Source organism: Pongo abelii, chromosome 7 (genome assembly GCF_028885655.2).
Source record: "Pongo abelii isolate AG06213 chromosome 7, NHGRI_mPonAbe1-v2.0_pri, whole genome shotgun sequence".
In the NCBI taxonomy this organism is placed as follows: Eukaryota; Metazoa; Chordata; class Mammalia; order Primates; family Hominidae; genus Pongo; species Pongo abelii.
In genome coordinates, this window is record NC_071992.2 from 96,958,437 (window position 1) to 96,980,252 (window position 21,816).

A 21,816-nucleotide genomic window follows, 5' to 3' on the forward strand; every position below is an offset into this window, starting at 1 on the left:
CAGGGTTTCTTGAAAGCCTAAACTTGAGAGTAAGGAATTAGGGTATCTGGCAGAAAAAATTTCTAAACAAATTATAGAAGTAGCTGCATGGTTACTTTTGACCATTTATGCTGAGATTTGCAAGCAAAGAAGTAATTTAAAGACAAATTTATAATTAAAGGGGAAGCAGAGTGGCCAGATGCAGTGGCTCACACCTATAATGCCAGCATTTTGGGAAGCCAACTTGGGCAGATCGCTTGAGCCCAGGAGTTGGAGATCAGCCTGGGCAGCATGGCGAAACCCCATTTCTACACAAAATACCAAAAATATAAAAATTAACTGGATGTGGTGATGCAAACCTGTGGTCCCAGCTACTTGGGAGGCTGAAGTGGGAGGACTGCTTGAGCCCAGGAGGTTGAGGCTAGAGTGAGCTATAATTGCACCACTGCAATCCAGCCTGGGCAACAGAGTGAGAACCCATCTCCAAAAAACAAAACAACCAACCAACCAACCAAAAAGAAAGGAAGCAGAGCAAAAAAATTTGGAAAACTCTCGGCCTGGCCAAGTAAAGAGTGAAAAGGTGTGTTCAAAGGAGGAAACCAAGGGTTAGCCAGGAACCATTTGCTAAATAGATTAGCACAGCTACAAGGGAGCCAGGTGTTATTTCTAAAGACAATGAAAGAAAGAACCTGAAGGCATTTAAGAGATCTTCAAGGCTGCCCCTCCCTTTACAGGCCCAAAGGAGGGCAGAATGGTTTCATGGAACAGGCCTGGGATACTCTCCAGTGCTGGCTGCCCAGGGCCACCCTAGACCGTGCTCCCTACATCCCAGCCAAGGTCAAGTGACCCTAGGTGTGGCTTATACCACATCTCTACAAGGTATAAGTTGTAAATGTTAGCAGTATGATACCAATTCTGCAAGCTTGCATAAAGGAAGAGCTGTGGAGGCTTTCCAGCCTCCACTTGGCCTCAAAGATTGTCCTCAGAAGCCTGGAAGCCCGGGAAGAGACTTGTCTCAAGGGCAGAGCCACAGTGGAACTGTGGGGTTAGTGGTAGCTGAGAATCTCCACCAAGGTAAAGCCTAGTAGAGCCCAGGAAGTAAGGCCACCACAAGAGTCCCTACTAGGGTAATGCCTAACTAGTGGAGCCATGAAAGCAGGACCACCACCTGGGCCTCAGAACTGTGGAGTCACTAGCAGCATGCAAGGTACACCTTGGAAAGCTTCAGGCACTGGACTCCAACCCATGCCAGTAGCCATATGGGCTGTATCCTGCAAAGCCACAGGGGCAGGGCTGCCACAGGCCTTTACCCAGCCCTCGACCCCCCGTGTCTCCATGAGGTGGTACATGCAGTCAAAAGTGATTATTCTTCAGCTTTAAGATTTCATGTCTGCCCTGCTGGAATTCTGGACTTGCCTAGGGCCTGTTCTTTCTTTTTGCCTAATTTTCCCTTTTGGAATGGGAATACCTGTCTTATGCCTGTGTCACTACTGTATCTTTTTTTTTTTTTTTTTTTTTTTTTTTTTTGAGATGGAGTCTTGCTCTGTCGCCCAGGCTGGAGTGCAGTGGCGCGATCTCGGCTCACTGCAAGCTCCGCCTCCCGGGTTCACGCCATTCTCCTGCCTCAGCCTCTGGAGTAGCTCGGACTACAGGCGCCCGCCACCACACCTGGCTAATTTTTTTGTATTTTTAGTAGAGACGGGGTTTCACCGCGTTAGCCAGGACGGATCTCTTGACCTCGTGATCTGCCCACCTCGGCCTCCCAAAGTGCTGGGATTACAGGCATGAGCCACCGCGCCCGGCCGTCACTATTGTATCTTTGAAGCAGATAGCTTGTTTTGATTTCACAGGCTCACAAATGAGACTGTGGACTTTAAACTTTTAAGTTTGTGATAGAACAAGTGAAGACTTTGGGACCCTGGGGATGGAATGAGTGTATTTGTATGGAAAAAAACAAATCTGGGGAGTGTCAGGGGTGGAATGCTGTGGTTTGAATGTTTGTTCCCTCCAAAACTCATGTTGAAACTTAATCTCCAATCTAGCAGTACTGAAAGGTGGGGTCTCTAAGAGGGCTATGCCCTCATGAATGGATTAATCCACTCGTGGGTTAATAGATTAATGAGTCATCATAGGACTAGGACTGGTGGCTTTATAAGGAGAAGAATAGAGACCTGAGCTAGCATGCTCAGCCCCACCATGTCACATTCTGTGCTGCCTCAAGACTCTACAAAGAATCCCCACCAGCAAGAAGGCCCTCATCAGATGCAGCCCCTCGACCTTGGACTTCTGAGCCTCTATAACTGAAAGAAATAAACTCCTTTTCTTTATACATATACATTACCCAGTTTCAGGTATTATGAGCAACAGAAAATGGACTAAGACAGACTCTCCTTGTGAAAATTTAAGGATATAACTCTCCAGTAAAAGAGGAAATACAAGCAAATTACAGAATTTATGAAAAAAATTATAATGAAAACAGTAAGTATTTATGGGATATAATGAAAACAATGATCAGATGAAATTCATAGCCTAAATACCTACATCAATAAACATAAAGGAATTACAATAAATTTTCTAATCAAAAAGGAAACAAAGTAAACCAAAAGTAAGCACAAAGATGAAAATAATAGTGCAGAAAAGAAAAAAACAGCTAAAATTAAAATCGTGGTTCTTTGAGAAAAAAGAACAAGAAAAAAAGCACAAATAGACAAAATAAGTGACAAGGGGGAAATAACCACTGACATAGAGAAGCCAGAAATTAATTATGAGTCTATCTTACAGACTTCTATGCAAATAATTTGAAAACTTAAAGGAAGTAATTTCATAGGCTGTGGAAATGTTCCAGATCAAAGAAGGCTAAGGAGACATGACACCTAAAAATAATGCTGACTCTAGACTGAATCCTACTTTATTGGAAGGCAAATGCTATAAAGGACATTAGCAGATTAACTGACAAAACTGAATATGGATGACAAATTAGATAAAAAGTATATTTATGAAATCAATGGTTTCATGGTTATGGAACAGAATCTCCCTATTCTTTAGAAACCATGATGTACATAATTTACTCTAAAATGGTACAGAAAAAAAAAGGTGTGTGTATGCACACACACATGTATACAAAGAGAGAGAGAGAGAATAATGGTAAAGAGCTTACCCATGAACAGGAATGCAAAAAAGCTTTTCCATATTAGAAAGAACAATTCTCACAGTCTCTGGTGTTCTGGAAGAGCCCAACTCAGTCACCAAGAGAGATTTGGTAATATCTAAAAAGAAAGTGTTAGGTTTCAATATTTAGAATTCTAGAAAATATCTGACACTTGTAATTCAGCAGAGGGCATTTGTATCCCTCTTTCTTGTTTTATCATGTTTCTTTATAAGCATTTAAATAATAAAATACTGATAAAATTAATTATCCCCAAGTGATCCTTTTTACAAGCATCAGAGTCCAGCTGCTTATGCCCTTCCTGAAAAAGTACATAATGTAACCAATTTGCCTGCATACATAATACTTAGTGGGAAACAGCAAATGTCTTAAATACTTAAAAAGGAAAAAGGAGAGACTAAATTCAATAAGGGATTTATGTACAGATGTGAAAGAAAACAAATTACAGTAAAAGTAAAAATTTCACTTTTACAACAAAAGTAAAATTCTCTGACATCCATTTACAAGGCTGACAGGTTATCCAAGGTTTTCCATTTGAAGCTCAGGACACACCCAACACCCCAGATCGCACCTCCTCCCACCAATTGAGATGTATGTTCGTTCACCAGCTGTGTTTGATCTGAGCATTTCTGTAACTGCTGTATTACATTTAATAGTTACATAATTTAGGGCTGGGCATGGTGGCTCACACCTGTAATCCCAGCACTTTGGGAGGCGGAGGCAGGCAGATCACGAGGTCAGGAGTTCGAGACCAGTCTGGCCAACATGGTGAAACCCCGTCTCTACTAAAAATACAAAAATTAGCCAGGCGTGGTGGCACACGCTTGTAATCCCAGCTACTCAGGAGGCTGAGGCAGGAGAATAGCTTAAACCTGGGAGGTGGAGGTTGCAGTGATCCGAGATCACGCCACTGCACTCCAGCCTGGGCAACAGAGCAAGACTCTGTCTCGGTGACGGGGAGGGGGGGGGGGCAGGAATTTACATAATTTAATACTTTGTAAAGTGAAGAATGACTATGCAAAGGAAAAGAGTCGTTTCTATGAAAGCTATCATATTCCTTCGGTCTAAGATTTGTATTTTCTCACATGATGACATCTAGAAAAATAAGAATGCATCCTCCATTTCATGGGGTCTTAGATTTTAATAAAAAGGAAATAGCCTAAAAATCTGCTCTTAAATTAAGTGTTTGAGGGGAAAAAGTATAAAAGTCTAGAAAGATTCTAAACTCAAATTATTTTGCAAGTACCTCTAAGTTCTTGCTGCACTGAAAAGAATTTCAATGTGCAAACTGTGGAAAATGTTTGATGTGGTTTATGGAAGAATAGTAACTCAAAACTTCAATAAGCTGTGAGAAAGAAAAAGCAAAGTTTTAATCTGCAGAATGCCAGTACCTTTAAATTATCAAGCCCGAAGAGGCATTTAAAATATACCAGCAGACAGTCTCACTCCCCTGGAGTTAAATAATTACCACTTGAAGCCGCCTGCTACGGGGGGCTCTAGACTCACTGATGCCAAGCAGCCATAAAATGCCATACAGTCTATAATTCAACAGTGTATAGCCAATCACTAAGCAATGTTATTTCTGTAAACAAATGAGAATTCCTGAAGTACAACTTTTCTAATCATCCCCTCTCCCAGTGTGTCCCTTCTTCTTTAAAAACCTGAGCCTCTGCTAAGTTCTCTGGAGCACTCTCCAAGGCAATCTAGAAGTGTGTCCTGGGCTGCAGTCCTCAACTTTGGCCCAAATAAACTCTCTGTTAATTTTGCCTGCGCTTCCTTTTTTTAGGCCAACAGTTTTAATAGAGAAGGAAGAACTTAAATTGCCATTTGGCTTATAAAAATATATATGTCTCATTTTCAGTGATTGCCAGCTTTAATGGGCTTTTTTTTCCCCCATTTACTTTGTAGTAATTGGTCCTGGGGCATCAGATCAGAGGAATTCTACAAAGAATTTTAGATGCAGTAGATAAAACATAAACCATGAACTCCACAAGGGCAGTGTGAAAGGAAAATAAATCTGAGGACCCAAAAAACACTAAGCCAAGGGAAAAGTCAAGCTGGGAACTATGTCAGGCAAACCTCCCTCCCATTTAATTCCTAAATAAGACACCTACAAAGACAAAAGAGCTACATACCTCCCTTACAATTTGCCCACAAGGAAATTCCTTGTGGACCTCAAGATCTTTACCCTAAAACAGTTCTGGCTGAATTTTGCCCTGGCAATGTAGACCGATAGCTTATCTTCACAGGTGTGGGAGAGAAAGTCATCCCTCTGCTCACCTGAGACAAATTCATATCTGATTGCTTCATCTGCCCTATTGTTTATGTAAAAATGCAGATTCACTGAGCCAGACTCAATTGTGTATTTAAAGGCTGATTATGGACGTCAAAGAATATAATCATTTGTCTTGTATCTACCTATAACCTGAACACTGCCCCATTCCCCACTTCTAGTTGTCCTGCCTTTATGTACATCTTACACATATTGATGTTTCATGACTCCCTAAAATGTATAAAAGCAAGCTGTACCCCAACCACCTTGGGCACATGTTGTCAGGACCTCCTGAGGCTGTGTCACGAGTGCATCCTTAACTTCAGCAAAATAAACTTCTAAACTGACTGAGACCTGTCTCAGATATTTTGGATTCACAATAGGAAGCCAGTCTTAATCATCTTCCTATCTCTATCACAAAATATAATGCTGAGCCTGAAGTGTTTGCTCAATTACATTTCTTTCCCTACTTCCACTCCACATTCAAAACTGAAGTCAAAAAGAATAAAGAGATAATAAACACAATTTATGAATCAGTTAACACTTGGAGAATTCCATAGGTGAATATTAAAAAACAATAAAATATTGAGTACACAATATGAATAGCATCAAAAATTGGAATTAATCCTACCTTCTTGTTGTGAAACTTGTAGTTTTTGACCATTACAAAAGGCACCTTTTCCTTTTCTGGCAGTGTACATCTTGCCTTCCACACAACTATACACAACTCCAAATTCTATCTGCAGAGGAAAACAAGTTTCCTTTACCAAACCTAAGTATGTTTCATACACTTTTTTCTAAGAAAATAACAAGACAATCTGGTATACTGACTAGTAACAACGGACTGAAATGGCTAAACTGTGGGATACTTAAAATGTTAATTTCCAGACTAATCAAGAGAAAGAGGTCACCAGAACTGATATCCTTGACTCTCCTCCCATCCAAGTCCGCCACCTTACCTCTCTCCCTCCTGCCTCGGAAGACAGGGCTTTCCTATTTTCTAAGTGAACGCTTCTCCGGTGTTAGGACTCCTACCTTCACATACATTCTCTGAAAAACTGCTCCATCAGCCGATTCCCTCATCTCTTGGATTTTTCTTCTTATACCTTCTCATTAAGTTTCTCTCCTCCTTACAAAACCTTTGAAATGTTATTCTATCTTTTCCCCTTCATTGCCAATGAGTAACTTTGCATCTCCTATTCTCCTCTTAATATATTACAATGTGGCTTCTGCCCTGATCACTCATTCTTCTGAAAGTCCCACAAAGAGAATATCAACAAACTTTGTTTGTTGCCTCAAATTTCTTGTCTGAAGAATCGGAGTCTCCTGGCTCAACACTTATTCAATACTTAATTCACTACCTCCATGCTCCCAGCATTATTCTTAGTTCTACCTCACCTACTAATTCGTCTCAGTTATGATTTTAGAACATTCTTTTCTGCCTCACCCTGAAAAGTTAGGCACCTCAGGCTTTTTTCTTCCTTCTCCCATTGCTTCCATTTCCCTTTTAGCTCTCCATATTCACACAGGTTGGTTTTTTACAGTCCACAAATTCATTTTGGCTCCCATCAACCTCATAATCGGGGGAAGAACCTACGGCTCCAAACCTAGTCTTGCAGAATTTCAAAGACAAAATCACTCATTGCCTGATCACCTCCCATTCCTTCCCCATAAATCTCCTTCAAATTTAATCTCAAAAACACTTTCCAATTTCGGCATTTCCTTGGCTATTCTCACTGCCTCTACTTAGTTCAGAATCACCCACACCCCAGTATAATCTCTACATTGCTAGAATTATCTGTCACTTTCCACTTCAAAACCTCTACTGGTTCCCAACTACCTAGAAACACAAACTAAATTTTCTTGCATGGACTGGCCACAGTGCCTCACAGTAAGGCCAAACTAACTCCTGGCCACTTGCAGTGCTTCCCTCTCCATGAACATCTCACCATTCCCCACACATATCATGGTCTTCAATTTCTCCAAGCTGTTCTTTCTGATTAAAACGCTTTCCTCTTCCCACCAACCCCTCCACACCCGCCAATCTGGAAACTCCTAGTTTTCTAAGGGCCAACACATGACGAACTTCTAAGACCCCTGCTGTTATGAAGATTTTCCCAACCCACTCTCAGCAGAATTGGTGACATCCTGTGTTCCCATAGTTTTTTTCACAGTTCCACCACATATCATCTTTACCTGTTCACACATCTAACTTTGTGCTGAGCTGTTGAGTTCAATGGCAGGGCCAGCACACAGCCCAGAGCTGATTATATTCTGAATACTCATGCAGCTTCTTCTGGACATTCTCATTAATTAATACAACCCTGGGGCTAAGCTATCATTTGTCCAATATGTGTTTTATGTTCAGAAATGTTATAACTGCTTTTATACATGTTGATCTTATATATCAAAAGTTCCTTGAAGATAGGTAGGTAAAATGTTAGTAACCATCCTTTACTGTTTGACCAATTAAGCAGCCAAACAGCAAGGAAATGCTATAGCTATGTGTTTTATTCTGCTAGGCTTTAGATATAAGTATTTAGACATAAGACAACTTGAACTATGTGTAGGTTCCTAAAGAGAGTCTGTATTTTCCAACCATGCTTTGGCCCCTGCTACTTGCTGGTTTCTAAATGTATTTCTTCACTAACACCTACTAAAGCATTCCCAGCTCAAATCTCACCTCTTCCACGAAGCATTTTAGATCACATATCAACTTCTATCCCATCTGATTCTATCACACATATAATGGTTACTAAATACTGAGTTGTATTTCAGTTACTTGTGTGTATTTCCTTCTTACAACTCCTGCTTCTCAGAGTACATTAAATTTTATTCAATGGAAATGTATCATGAAAATTCTAATAGTCCTGTAGCTTATATTCAAAATAATGCAGTTATATAATCAAATATACAGACAAACCTGAATTATGAAAACACATTTACTTTTTCTCAGAATATGAGAGCAAGGCATATAATCAACTATACGTTTAAAAAATCATACCTTTTTATTTACAGCAAAGCCAATTGAAACAGCTACAAAAGGAAATCTTTTTTTTAAAAAAAAGGACAAAACACAAATTAACCAACATAGAACTTTTGTTAATAAAATTAATCTTTTCATAATATAAGTGTTCTTAAAATTTTTCCTATAAAAAGTCTCATCTCCACTCCCCACAAAATCTAAGATGCAAAACAGTTTGTATGGTATACAACCCTTTGTAAATAGATAAAGTGGAGGTATTATACACACACATCCTCCCCCGCCAACACACACATTCACACAGGATGCTTCTATAGGCATGAAACATCTCTGAAAGGATTCACAAGAAACTCATAACAATGGTCATCTCCAGAGATGGATCCTGGGAAACCAGAAACGGAAGTGTGAAGGGCATTTTGCACTGCGTTTTCTATCTTTTGAAGGTCAAATTCTATGAATATAGTAGCTATGTAAAAATATTTTTTCATGGCCACGCACAGCAGCTCACTCCTCCCAGCACTAATTTAGGAGGCCAAAGCAGGAAGATTACTCGAACCCAGGAGTTCGAGGCCAGCCTGGCTGGGCAACATGGTGAGATCTTGTTTCTACAAAAAAAAATCACAAAATTATCTGAGTGTGGTGGTGCACGCCTATAATCCAAGCTTCCCGGGTAGACTGAGACAGAAGGATCCCTTGAGCCCAGAAGGTCAATGCTGCAGTGAGCCGTAATCATGCCACTGCACGCCAGCCTGGGTGACAGAGACGCTGTCCCCCTTTAAAAAAAAGCCAAAATGTAAAAACTTTTAAATCAATTTGGTTAAAAAAGAAAACTGTAAAAACTTTTAAATTGATTTGGTTAAAAAGCATATATTTTAGTGATTTTTTCCTTTTTTTTTTTGGAGACGAAGCTTAGCTGTTGTTGCCCAGGCTGGAGTGCAGTGGCATGATCTCAGCTCACTGCAACCTCCACCTCCCAGGTTCAAGTGATTCTCCTGCCTCAGCCTCCCAAGTAGCTGGGATTACAAGCACGTGCCCCCACACCCGGCTAATTTTGTATTTTTAGTAGAGACGGGGTTTCTCCATGTTGGTCAGGCTGGTCTTAAACTTCCGACCTCAGGTGATCCACCCACCTTGGCCTCCCAAAGTGCTGGGATTACAGGCATGAGCCACCACGCCCGGCCTGTGATTTTTTTTTCCTGTGTCCTAGACAGTGATAAACACAAATACTGCACTGGACAAAATAAATGGCTGTTACTTGTCTCTACTCCAACAGCAAACTTTAGGCTTGGCCTCTGAAAAGTAGACTTTGAGCCAAAATTTTTCCATAGCTGCATGACAGTCTGAACACAGGTTGTAACTGCTGACTCACAAGAGAATTAAGATCAAGGAAACAGACAAGATCAACATTCAACTATTGAAGCTAAAGCTGTTGAAAATACAAACTTTTAAATATGTAAGAAAGTTTTTTAACAAAAATAAGATACTATACACACTGTATTGTACAGTCTTCTCTTCTGTGAAAATATTATCATCTTTCCACATTTAAAAGATATAACAGTCTATCACATATAGATTCTAAACCTTAGGTTTGTAGATTTCAAGGACTGTATATATAGTACAGATGTGTATGACTACATGGGAACTTCAAATATGACATCTATATGTAATCCCACCAGAAGCAGCTACTAATTTTAACTCTCATGGGCAATTCCATCAGGCTTTCTTCTAGTAATATCATATACTTACTCTGTGTCGGCACTATACTAAGTTCTTACGTGAATGTACTACTCATAGAGTTGAGTTACAATTCTATGAGGCAAGTGCTATTAATACGGCCTTTTTATAAATGTTTTTTAATATTGTGGCCTAGAAAAGTTAACTAACTTGCCTAAGGTGAAAAAGCCAGTAAAAAAGCACCAAAATGCAAGTCTATTGATCCTAACACCCATGCAATTTTTTTTTTTTTTTTTTTTTCTGCCAGCCCCAGCCCCAGCCCCAGCCCCAACCCCAGCCCCATCCCCATTCCCATCACCCTAAGGGCCGAGGGGAGGGGCCTCCTCTGCACTTTTTAACCCTGTTTTTTCTCCTGGACTGAACTCATTCTATATCAACAGCATTCCCCAAGAGTGACTTCATTAGTTTTACTAAAATACAATCTTTTTAACATAGTCAGTTTATGATTTTTTAAATTTATTTTTATTTTTTGAAAACTTATCTTTGGCCAGGTGCAGTGGTTCACGCCTGTAACCCCAGCACTTTGGGAGGTTGAGGCAGGTGGATCACCTGAGGTCAGGAGTTCAAGACCAGCCTGGCCAACATGGTGAAACCCTGCCTCTACTAAAAATACAAAAATTAGTCGGGCGTGGTGGCAGGTGCCTGTAATCCCACCTACTTGGGAGGCTGAGGCAGAAGAATCGCTTGAACCCAGGAGGTGGAGGTTGCAGTGAGCCGAGACTGCGCCACTGCATCCCAGCCTGGCCAACAAGAGGGAAACTCCATCTCAAAAAAAAAAACAAAACATATTTTTACATAGTTACTACTAATAGATGCATATTAGTAGATCCATATAGATCTACGGTATGTGCCACTCAAAGAACAGAAAATGGCATGCAGTGCAAAGTGCCCTTCCCACTCTCAAAGCAGCCATGTTGTTTGCTTCCCTTGTTAGATAGCGCCAACAGTGGGAAAAAGAATGGTGAACGGGGCACTTGGCACCACAGGACAAGATCACATTAATATTTCTTTACCTCCTCCATATCTGATAAGTCTGCATAATACATTTTGCTCCACTATTATATTTTATATACACTTTATTAGAATAAAGAAGCATAAACAAAGTATACAATTTTCTAAAGTGTACATGCTCCTAAACAGAGTATCTATAGGTCAATCCAGTTAATATGCAAAGAGTAATTATATTAGAAATTTTAAAACATACCTATGTACAAAGTTAGTTGTTCCATCAATAGGGTCAATGATCCATGTGGGGTTGTCAGTTAAGATACTTTTTTCCCCAGCTGCCACAGATTCCTCACCAATGAAACTAAAAGCAAGTAGGACAAACTCTTAATCTTTACATTGATTTCAACAATTTCCAAATCATAACATGTCCTTAGGTACACAGAGTATTATAAAACATAGCAGGCTGGGTGTGGAGGTTCACGCCTGTAATCCTAGCACTTTGGGAGGCCGGGGAGGGCGGATCACCTAAGTCAGGAGTTCAAGACCAGCCTGGCCAATGTGGTGAAACCCCATCTCTATTAAAAATACAAAAATTAGCTGGGCATGGTGGCAGGCGCCTGTAATCCCAGCAACTTGGAAGGCTGAGGCAGGAGAATGGCTTTAGCCTGGGAGGCGGAGGTTGCAGTGAGCCGAGATCGCGCCACTGCACTCCAGCCTGGGTAACTGAAGAGACTCTGTCTCAGGAAAAAAAAAAAAAAAAAAAAGCAAAAGTCTGTACCCTACACTTTTCTATTGTTGCTTCTTCTTCCTTCAGGTAAAGACTGATAAATGTAAGGAAGCTTTAATTTATTTCCCCCAGAACAAAGCGATGTGAAAAATTTCAAAATTCAAATTCTAAGATGTTATACTAGGGTAAGGTGCGTGTCCACACACATTTGTGGCAGATGAGAAATCATTAAGGAAATGTAATGATTTTAAAAATAGGGGCCAGGTGTGGTGGCTCAGGTCTGTAATCCCAACACTTTGGGAGGCCAAGGTGGGCGGATCATGAGGTCAGGAGTTCAAGACCAGCCTGACCAACATGGTGAAATCCTGTCTCTATTAAAAATACAAAAATAAGCCAGGCATGGTGGCGCGTGCCTGTAATCCCAGCTACTCAGGAGGCTGAGGCAGGAGAATCACTTGAACCTGGGAGGTGGAGGTTGCAGTGAGGCGAGATCACGCCACTGCACTCCAGCCTGCCTGACAGAGCGTGTCTCCGTCTAAGAAAAAAAAAAAAAAAAGTCACTCTCTAATACTCTCCTCCCTTCAAGAGGTGGAGCCTAATATCCCTTCCTTGAGTGTGAGCTATGCACAGATACTTGTTTCTAACCAATAAAGCATAAGTGACAGTATACAAAACTTTGGAGACTAGTTCACAAAATGCCCCTCTAATTTGCATCTGGTTCACTGTTTCTCCCTTCCTGTGCCACCTGCTCTAGGAGATGTCAGCTTCCATGTTGTGAGCTACTCTGTGAAGAGGCTGCATGGTAAGGAACTGAGAGAAGCTACCAGCAGACAACTCCCCCAGGAACTGACATCTGCCAACAATCACATGAGTGAATGGATCCTTCAGTTCCAGTCCAACCTTCAGTTGACTGCAGCCATGACCAACACTTTGACTGTAACTTCATGGAAGACCTTGGCAAGAACCGTGTAGTCAAGCTACTCTCATATGCAGAACCCCAAGAAATGGTGAGATAATAAACATTTCTTGTACAGAGTAAATAAAAATACCTGTGAGATGGATACTTTTCCTTTATGGAAGAGATAAGCATTTTTTCTACTTTTTGGTCCGTAGCAGTTACCAAATCAACTGGAGAACTTTTCAGCATAACATTCATTTCATTTTTTATAGCTTCACAAACTACCTAAAAAGAGGTTTTGGTAAGCAAATAGAAAAGGCATAATTTTAAACAAAAAGATAAAATACATAAATGGCTTAAGACATTCAATCTGTCTTAAATAATATTCTTTAAAGACATTCTTAAAAATGTCTTACAAATATAGCTATAAAATAAGCCTTTAATAGTTACGTCTTTCTAAAAACAAAAATTATATAATCTTACATCTTATTTTAGATTCACAACTGTCATCACAGAAAATTTGATCATATAAAATTAGGGTATACACTCTATTTAAAGTATTTAGTAAAATGAAAATAAATGTAGATTGATCAAAGTGTATATTTTATTTAACAAGGCAGGCTGGGTGTGGTGGTTCACTGCATGTAATCCCAGCACTTTGGGAGGCCAAGGTGGTCCAGGAATTCAAGACCAGCCTGCACAACACAGCGAGACCCTCATCTCCACACAAAAATTTAAAAAATGAAAAGTAGCTGGACATAGTGGCTCATGCCTGCTGTAGTCCCAGCTACTCAGGAGGCTGAAGTGGGAGGATTGCTTGAGCCCAGGCCTGGGAAGTTGAGGCTGGAGTGAGCCATGATCCGGCCACTACATTCCAGCTTGGGTGACAAGCAAGACCGTTTCAAAAAAAGAAACCAAAACGAAACAAACAAAACAAGGCAACAACACAGTGTACCCACCAATCACATTATAACTGACAAAATCTTAGCTCATACCTCTCCAGCTTGTCTTGCTAGAGTTACTGCATAATCCATGCATTCCTGCCAAGGATCAGCCATCTTCTGAAAATATTTGACAAATATCTGTACAAAGTAGTTACAACTGTCTTAGAAGTCTTAATTACAGAATAGTTAGTTCACAAAAAACGTCTTAATTAGAAACAGACTGTCATTTCAGGATTCACCCCCTGCCCTAGAGTTTTTCCCCAAGATTTACGCCTATACCCAGTAAAAAACATTTCTCACCTAAATTACCTAATTTCTGTATCAAATATTTTCATAAAGACTATTCTATGAAATTGCTTTCCAGTGTGTCTGTACCATATTACATTTTTTTAAAAAACCAAAACACTCGTTTGGAGAATAGATAAGAAACACAAGAAATACTTTAAAAGTTAGGATAATATTTTGGAGGAGAATACAGTGAAAACAAGAGAAAGAACACTGGGAATACTGAAATAAAAGAAGCTTGAAAGGAAGCAGCTAAAGGTACTTGAAAAAATTATGTGTAAAGATGAAGAACTTAAGGTTCAGAGATGAGAAATAATTTGCCCAAAATTACAAACAAATGACACAGAACTTGAATTCAATTCTGATTTTAAAGTCCATTGTTCTTTCTATTATAACATTCTGGGAAAAGAAATTCCAGGACCAAAAAAAAAAGAAAAAAGCAAATTTATTTCCCTGAGTTTCAGAGAGGGAAAAAAAAACCCAACATATATTTGTGTTCCAAACTGTCCAGCTTTCCACTGACTTCTGAAGACTAAAATAACTCACCACTGGCTTGATCACACTCTGAAGTCTGTACCTAGCACAGTAAAGCTTTTTAAGCTGTCAGACTAAAAACCGTGGCACCATTTATAAAACAACCCTAATTTTGTCTCCTTTCCAAAAGAAAATAATAGACACAGAGTTACATCTTGAAGACTATTCAGAAACTCCTATCTTGGGGCCCACATTATAGGAAAGAGGACAGGAGTGGAAAGGAGGGCAAAAGACCCACACGCTGAATTTCTGCCTGATGCTTTTTCTTCCTGATAAAAGCATTTTTTAAAAGTTTGTTTTAAAGGAAGCCACTCTGTGATTCATATAAGCAACTCCTTCAAGCTCTTCAAGAATTCTTTCCAAACTTTTTTTTTTCACTCTTACTCCCATTCTGCTCCACTAGTCTTAACAGAACTAGATGTTCTCAAGCTGTACCTGCTTTCCTGCCAGAAACAGCTCAAGCCACTCACACCCCCGCCTTCTAACAGCACTAATGTAACTCTACAAATTCTTCAGGACCCATTTCAAAAGCTACTTCTAGGGATTCTCCACCCAGAAGTCACTATGTCCTTCACCCTTCAATAGATGTTTACTGAATACCTATTATATGCTATACACTGTATCATGGGGAGCAAAAAATCAGGTCCTGTTCACACTTTCTAGGAGGGGACTCAATATCAATCAAAAACTAAAGACTACATGCAAAGTAACAACTGGAATAATAAAAGTTAAGGAGGAGAAGTGCAATGAGAAGCATCTAACAGAGGAGCTTTCACCTGGACTTAGGCATCAGATCAGATTTCCCTGAAGACAAGATTAAACCAAGATGAGAAGAACAAGTGAACAGGCATGAACTCAATCAACTGCAGGATGCCTGGTACATAAAGACTAACTGAACGGCCGGCCTAAGTGTGACAGCTCAGATTAAGGGAAACAGGAGAGACAAAGCTGGGGAGGTAGTGGGGATCATCCCCTACAGGGGGGCCTTAGGGATAAGACATTGATTGAAGAGGCTTCAGGAATCACTTCATTGTGGCTACTGAACAGAAGGGTAGAAAGTGGGTGTGGGTAGAGGGTTAGCAGATTTACATTCAGGATGCAGTAGTGGGAGGATACCTGATGATTGGCTGAAACCTGGGAGGGAAGTTTTGCTGGTAGAGAAGTTAAGAGAGTCAGAGATACCTGCTTTGAGGGAATCAGTAACAGATTGGCTACAGAGTACCAGGGACAGGAAGACTTCAGATTTCCTCTGAATCTGGATGTCCAGATTTCCCACTCTGGCAACTGTATGGATAACGGTCACAGTCTACTGAAACAGGGAGCAACAAAAAAAGAGTCAAGTTTGGGATATAGGTAGGAGTTTGAGAGATCAGGAGTTTAATTAGCAGAAGATGAGAGGCCTCTGTAAAATCAAAAGATGTCAGTTATGCAGCTGAATCCTGGATCCTGAGCTCACAGGAAAGGTATGGCCTGCATGTAGAAACATGTAAGTTACTTGAGTAGACAGCAACTGAGGTCTTGAGTCTGGACATCATTGGATAGGCATGATTGACAACTGTGTAGAAATGTGATCCCACAAAATCAGTATGATCCAAATGGAACAGACTGACTGTGGAAACCCAGCAAGGACTGTCTGTTCAGATTCATCTTGGCCTCTCTGTCCAGCATTCCTTTCTCCCGTATATGGGGCAAGACCCCTTGTGAAATGGAGGTCTTACGATCTACAATCAGACAAGATAGGTCAGAGAATTTCTTCATGGCTAGTTCTAAGACAGAAAGGTGGGCCAAGATTCCTGTCAAGGGCTATGGGAGTTATGAGACAGGAATGGTGGATGCAAACCATATATATATAGATATATATATACACACACACACACACACATATAATATAGTAAATATACTTTATATACTATATATTTATATACTATATATAAGTATATATACTATACGTAAGTATATTTATACACTATATGTAAGTATATATACGATACGTTAAGTATATTTATACACTATAAGTATATATACGATACGTAAGTATATTTATACACTATATATAAGTATATATACGATACGTAACTATATTTATACACTATACATAAGTATATATACGATACGTAAGTATATTTATACACTATAAGTATATATACGATACGTAAGTATATTTATACACTATATATAAGTATATATACGATACGTAAGTATATTTATACACTATATATAAGTATATATACGATACGTAAGTATATTTATACGCTATAAGTATATATACGATACGTAAGTATATTTATATATTATACATAAGTATATACGCTATACATATATTTATGTACTATACATAAGTATATATACTATACATAAGTATATTTATGTACTATACATAAGTGTATATACTATACATAAGTATATTTATGTACTATACATAAGTGTATATATACTATACATAAGTATATTTATGTACTATACATAAGTATATATACTATACATAAGTATATTTATGTACTATACATAAGTATATATACTATACATAAGTATATTTATGTACTATACATAAGTATATATACTACACATATTTATGTACTATACATAAGTATATATACTACACATATTTATGTACTATACATAAGTATATATACTACACATATTTATGTACTATACATAAGTATATATACTACACATATTTATGTACTATACACAAGTATATATACTATACATATTTATGTACTATACATAAGTATATATACTATACATAAGTATATTTATGTACTATATATAAAGTATATAAGTACATTTTATATATATTTTTATATATAGTTATATATAATATACGAATAGTTATATATATATAAATCACAGTACATTTATTGATGGGCAGGGTCTGTAGTTTACTCACTTTCATTTTCCCAAAGCCATAAACACCTGAACTGTTTCCTGCTGTTTCTGTCCTGGTCACAGCCTTCCAGCGTGGGAGCCAGGCCACCTTCCTTTTTGCCACCTGTCCCAGCACCGCTACTGCGGACAGCACAGGACCTGGGCGCTGCCCCATCACTTAGAGTGACTACCTGGGCCTGGGGATGCACCAAGTTTCTCGAAGCTTTTCGGAGTTGGGGACATGAAAAGGGGCAATTATTCTACAGAAGCCGCCACAAAGGTTAAGTGAGGTCGCGTGAGCGAACCGCTACTCCAATGCCGGAACTGGTCCTGGGCGCCCAGGGCAGCTCCGGATAACACAGCAGTCAGGGGTCACCCAGAGGCGGCCTCCGTCCTAGGCGCCGACCGGGCACCGCGTTCGCCCCCGCCCCTGCGGAGGGAAGGGGCCGCCCTGGAAACCCACAGCGCCCGCTGAACCCGGAGGGTGCGGTGGGGGGGCGCGTGAGGAAAATAACGCTCTCACCTTGAGTCGGAGGACGTCCTGCCAGTTCTGTGAACCGTGTTACCGCGCTCGTCTCTTCCGGAGGTAGAGGGGCTACTCGCAACAGGAAGTTCCGCCCTTAAAAACTCCGTTCCTGAGGGGGCGTGGTTGCTTTGCTGGGCCCCGCCCGGAGCTGCGCCCTGCGAACCTCTTCCAGGCCGGGCCGGGTCCTGACCCGCGCTGGAGCATCGGATACTGCCTCTTCTTTCTCGCTTCTGGTTCTTTTCTCCTGCTTGTCTTTTCATCTCTCAGTTTTTAAAAATTACTTCTCTCTTTATTTTGCCTTTTTCTTCTTTCGTCCTCCATTCATTCACGGTTTCCCATTTAGCTTTCTTTCTTCTTTCTCCCATTTATTCTATAGTACTATTTTGACAAAACCCAGATTGCAGATATGATTCCGATTGTGCAGCTTTTAGGTGCTAACCTAAAGCTGGTAAACCTATACTAGATTTAAAAAAAAATAAACTGATAACCAGAACCAACTGCCCAATTCTTGATAATTTACTTACATACTATTTATTAAGGACTTAACTATGCTTCAAGCAATTGTGTGGGTTTTTTTTGTTGTTGTTTTTTTGAGACGGAATTTCACTTTTGTCGCCAGGGCTGGAGTGCAATGGCGTGATCTCGGCTCACTGCAACGTCCGCCTCGCGGATTCAAGTGATTCTCATGCCTCAGCCTCCTGAGTAGCTAGGATTACAGACGCCTGCTACAATGCCCGGCTAATTTTTGTATCTTTTGTAGAGACGGGGTTTCACCATGTTGCTCAGGCTGGTCTCAAACTCCTGGACTCAAGTGATCCGCCTACCTCAGCCTCCCAAAGATTACAGGCGTGAGCCACCACGCCTGGCCGAATTGTGTTTCTATATGCATTATTTTCCTTAAAGTTTTAACAGTTTCTTGAAAAAGGTATGATTAACTTTGTCAGACAGATGAGGAAACTGAGGCTCAGAGTAGTTAAGTGATTTGTCCTCAGGTCACACAGCAAGAGCAGAGAGTGAAACACACTGAGTTCAAAGTTTTGGGGTTCAGAAAATGATACCCCACAATGAAGGCCTCAGAAGCAGACTTAGAAGCAAAAATTTTCCTCTGACTCCTTTTGTTCTCCTGTCTCTCATCCCACATTCTTCCCCAGACTAGTCATAGAAACTAGAATTCCTCTTTCCCAAATCAGGTCCCAGAAATCAGTACCCCTTTTTTATAAAGCCAGCCATAAAACGTAAAAATACTACTCTAGGCCGGGTAAGGTGGCTCACACCTGTAATCCCAGCACTTTGGGAGGCCAAGGCGGGCAGATTATGAGGTCAGGAGATCGAGACCATCCTGGCTAACACAGTGAAACCCCGTCTCTATCAAAAACAAAAAAAAATTAGCCGGGCGTGGTGGCGGGCACCTGTAGTCCCAGCTACTCGGGAGGCTGAGGCAGGAGAATGGCGTGAACCCGGGAGGTGGAGCTTGCAGTGAGCCGAAATCGCGCCACTGCACTCCAGCCTGGGTGACAGAGGCAGACTCCGTCTCAAAAAAAAAAAAAAAAAAAAAAAAAAAAAAAAATATATATATATATATATGGCATTCTCCCTGTGTTTCTATGTAAAATCTGACCACAAAGAAATTATATGACTCGCCCTGTCTGAGTTTAGGTCATAAGACCCCCATTCCAAAGAGGGTCCTATAGAGAGAGGCCAAGAAGAACCTAAGCAGACAGGTCTTACTGGATTTCCCCAGTCTAATAATATTAGGTTATACCCTCCTTGTCCAACTGTATTCTACACAGCTGTCCATACATTGTTGAAACTAAGCATAAAATGGACTGTCCTCTTATACCTTTGGGTCTTCATTCTGAAGGCTCCCAAGTCACATAAAACTATGATCAAATAAAATCCTTTTCTTCTATTTATCTGACTTTTGTCAGTTGATTTTCACCAAACCTTCAGAGGACAAAAGGGAAGTTTTTTCTTTGGCCCTACAAAAGTTTACACACTGAGAATATATGGCACAATGAGATCACATTACATGAGGTACAAGGACTAGTTATGGTCTTAAAATGTTTCTTCTTCTTAAAAGAGTTGGCCAGGTGCAGTGGCTCATGCCTGTAATCCCATCACTTTGGGAGGCTGAGGCAGGCAGATCACCTGAGGTCAGAAGTTCAAGACCAGCCTGATCAACATGGTGAAACTCTGTCTCTACTAAAAATACAAAAATTAGCCAGACATGGTGGTGGGTGCCTGTAATCCCAGCTACGCAGGAGGCTGAGGCAGGAGAATCGCTTGAACCCTGGAGGTGGAGGTTGAAGTGAGCTGAGATAGGGCCATTGCACTCCAGCCTGGGTAACAAAAGTGAAACTCCATCTCAAAAAAGAAAGAGTGACATCATGGTACATATATCATCATAGTGCAAAAAGCATTGCACAGATATAAGACGTCCTAGCTACAACTGGACCAGGAAAGTAAGTTAGTTATTTGGCTCTTTGCTTAGGAAGTTACTGGTTTTTTTTTTGTTTAATCGAAAGACAAAATGTCACCAATATGTTTCAAATGAAATGTCTTAGAGATGAGTGATTTGGACTGGACTCAATTCTCACAACTCACAAGGACCAATAAACGTCTTTAATCCAAAAAGAGTGATGCCTTAGGTATCTGGTTTGGATGCCTATCAGATGATACCTTATTTTCTTAAAAAAAAGAAAAAAAAAGGCTTCCGAGGATAGTTTTTCGGTTCTTCATTGCCAATCTTCTTAAAATAAAAATATTGCCAACCGCATGCTGACAAATGCTCATTCGTAACCAACTAATATTTCCCAAGTTTTGACAGAAAAGTCATTAGTCATCTAAGTTTATGTAAATGAATACGGTTTCAGGGACTTGAAAAAACTGCTAAAATCAGCATAAACAATTTGAAGTAAAATAAACTAAATATCAAATATCTTATCCCTTCAAACGAAAACCTTTCAAGCTTCCTATGTCAGGTGAGCAGGAAGTCCAGTTTTTCCAAGAGGCCTCACCTCAATGGCTACTTCACATTGGTTCTCAGGTAACTCAGTATTTTTCAGTCCAAAGAGGCTGTTCTGCTTCCAAATGCCTTACCGAAAGTGAAGTGAAAATCTGCCGGTTCACAGGGAAGTCTTAGTGTTCAGGCTCTATTATAGCGGGGCTGGAAACTGGTTTCACAAATCCAAAGGATCTTTTCTCTGATGCTGTGAAGGTAGTTCACATGGCTGTAGAGACCTCAAGCATGGCCCTTGAGTTCCCAAAGGGGCAATTTTTAAAACTACAGTCCTATATGCAGCCATTGTTCCCAAACCTAAGAATATCTGCTGTGCCCAGGTGGTTGTGGGGGGCAGGGGACAGCAGCACAAGCTCTGCTTCCTGGCATGATGTCCAGCTCCTCACTCTTCCAACCTTCCCTAAGGGGAGATCCCTCTTGGAGGCCTTTGGTATCCTTTCCTGTCAGCTGACTCCCTTCTATGAGAGAGGTTGTAATTACGCTGAACCTCAGAATGAAAGAGAGGTGAGATCCAGTGCCCCTGATACCTCCCCAGACAGCTGAGTGTACACAAGAGAGTTCTAGGGAAGGGTGGCCCTTGTGAAGCCACAAAGTGGTCTGGTCATCCTTCCCAGTGAGCAATAGGTGCCTCCTTGTTCTGTATTTGTATAATAAAGAGGGGCCACAGGAATTCCTTCCCCAGAAATTGTGGGCATCTTGCCAACTACACTTAGTCTTTGGAGATGACTTCTTTTTAAATAACCACTCTTTTCACTAAAAAATAATTCAGGTTCCACATGTGAAGACGTTCTTGGTTATAATAATTATTTAAGTGGACTTTGATTTAAATGATCAAATATAAATACACCATGGCAGCTGTTCAGGGCTGGAGTGTCCAAGGATATCTAATAAGATCTCATGTTTTGATATAACAGATTGGAGTTCCATATATTG

General features: G+C 40.3%; 1 protein-coding gene across 8 annotated transcripts in view; it reads right to left on the bottom strand.

Moving 5' to 3' along the window:
• The window catches only part of IMPA1 (inositol monophosphatase 1), a 28,305-nt gene extending 9,980 nt beyond the window's left edge, over nt 1-18,325 (bottom strand). For 2 of the 8 annotated variants that reach the window (XM_024250695.3, XM_054561018.2), the window contains exons 1-8: nt 17,862-18,325; nt 17,361-17,561; nt 13,703-13,789; nt 12,859-12,992; nt 11,339-11,443; nt 8,422-8,467; nt 6,049-6,157; nt 3,137-3,245 (exon numbers count right to left, since the gene is read on the bottom strand). In XM_024250695.3, the coding sequence (XP_024106463.3) occupies nt 3,137-3,245; nt 6,049-6,157; nt 8,422-8,467; nt 11,339-11,443; nt 12,859-12,992; nt 13,703-13,789; nt 17,361-17,513 (743 nt within the window). In that variant the 5' untranslated portion in view covers nt 17,514-17,561; nt 17,862-18,325. 8 annotated transcript variants of the gene reach the window in all.
• Nucleotides 18,326-21,816: the final 3,491 nt, after the last annotated feature.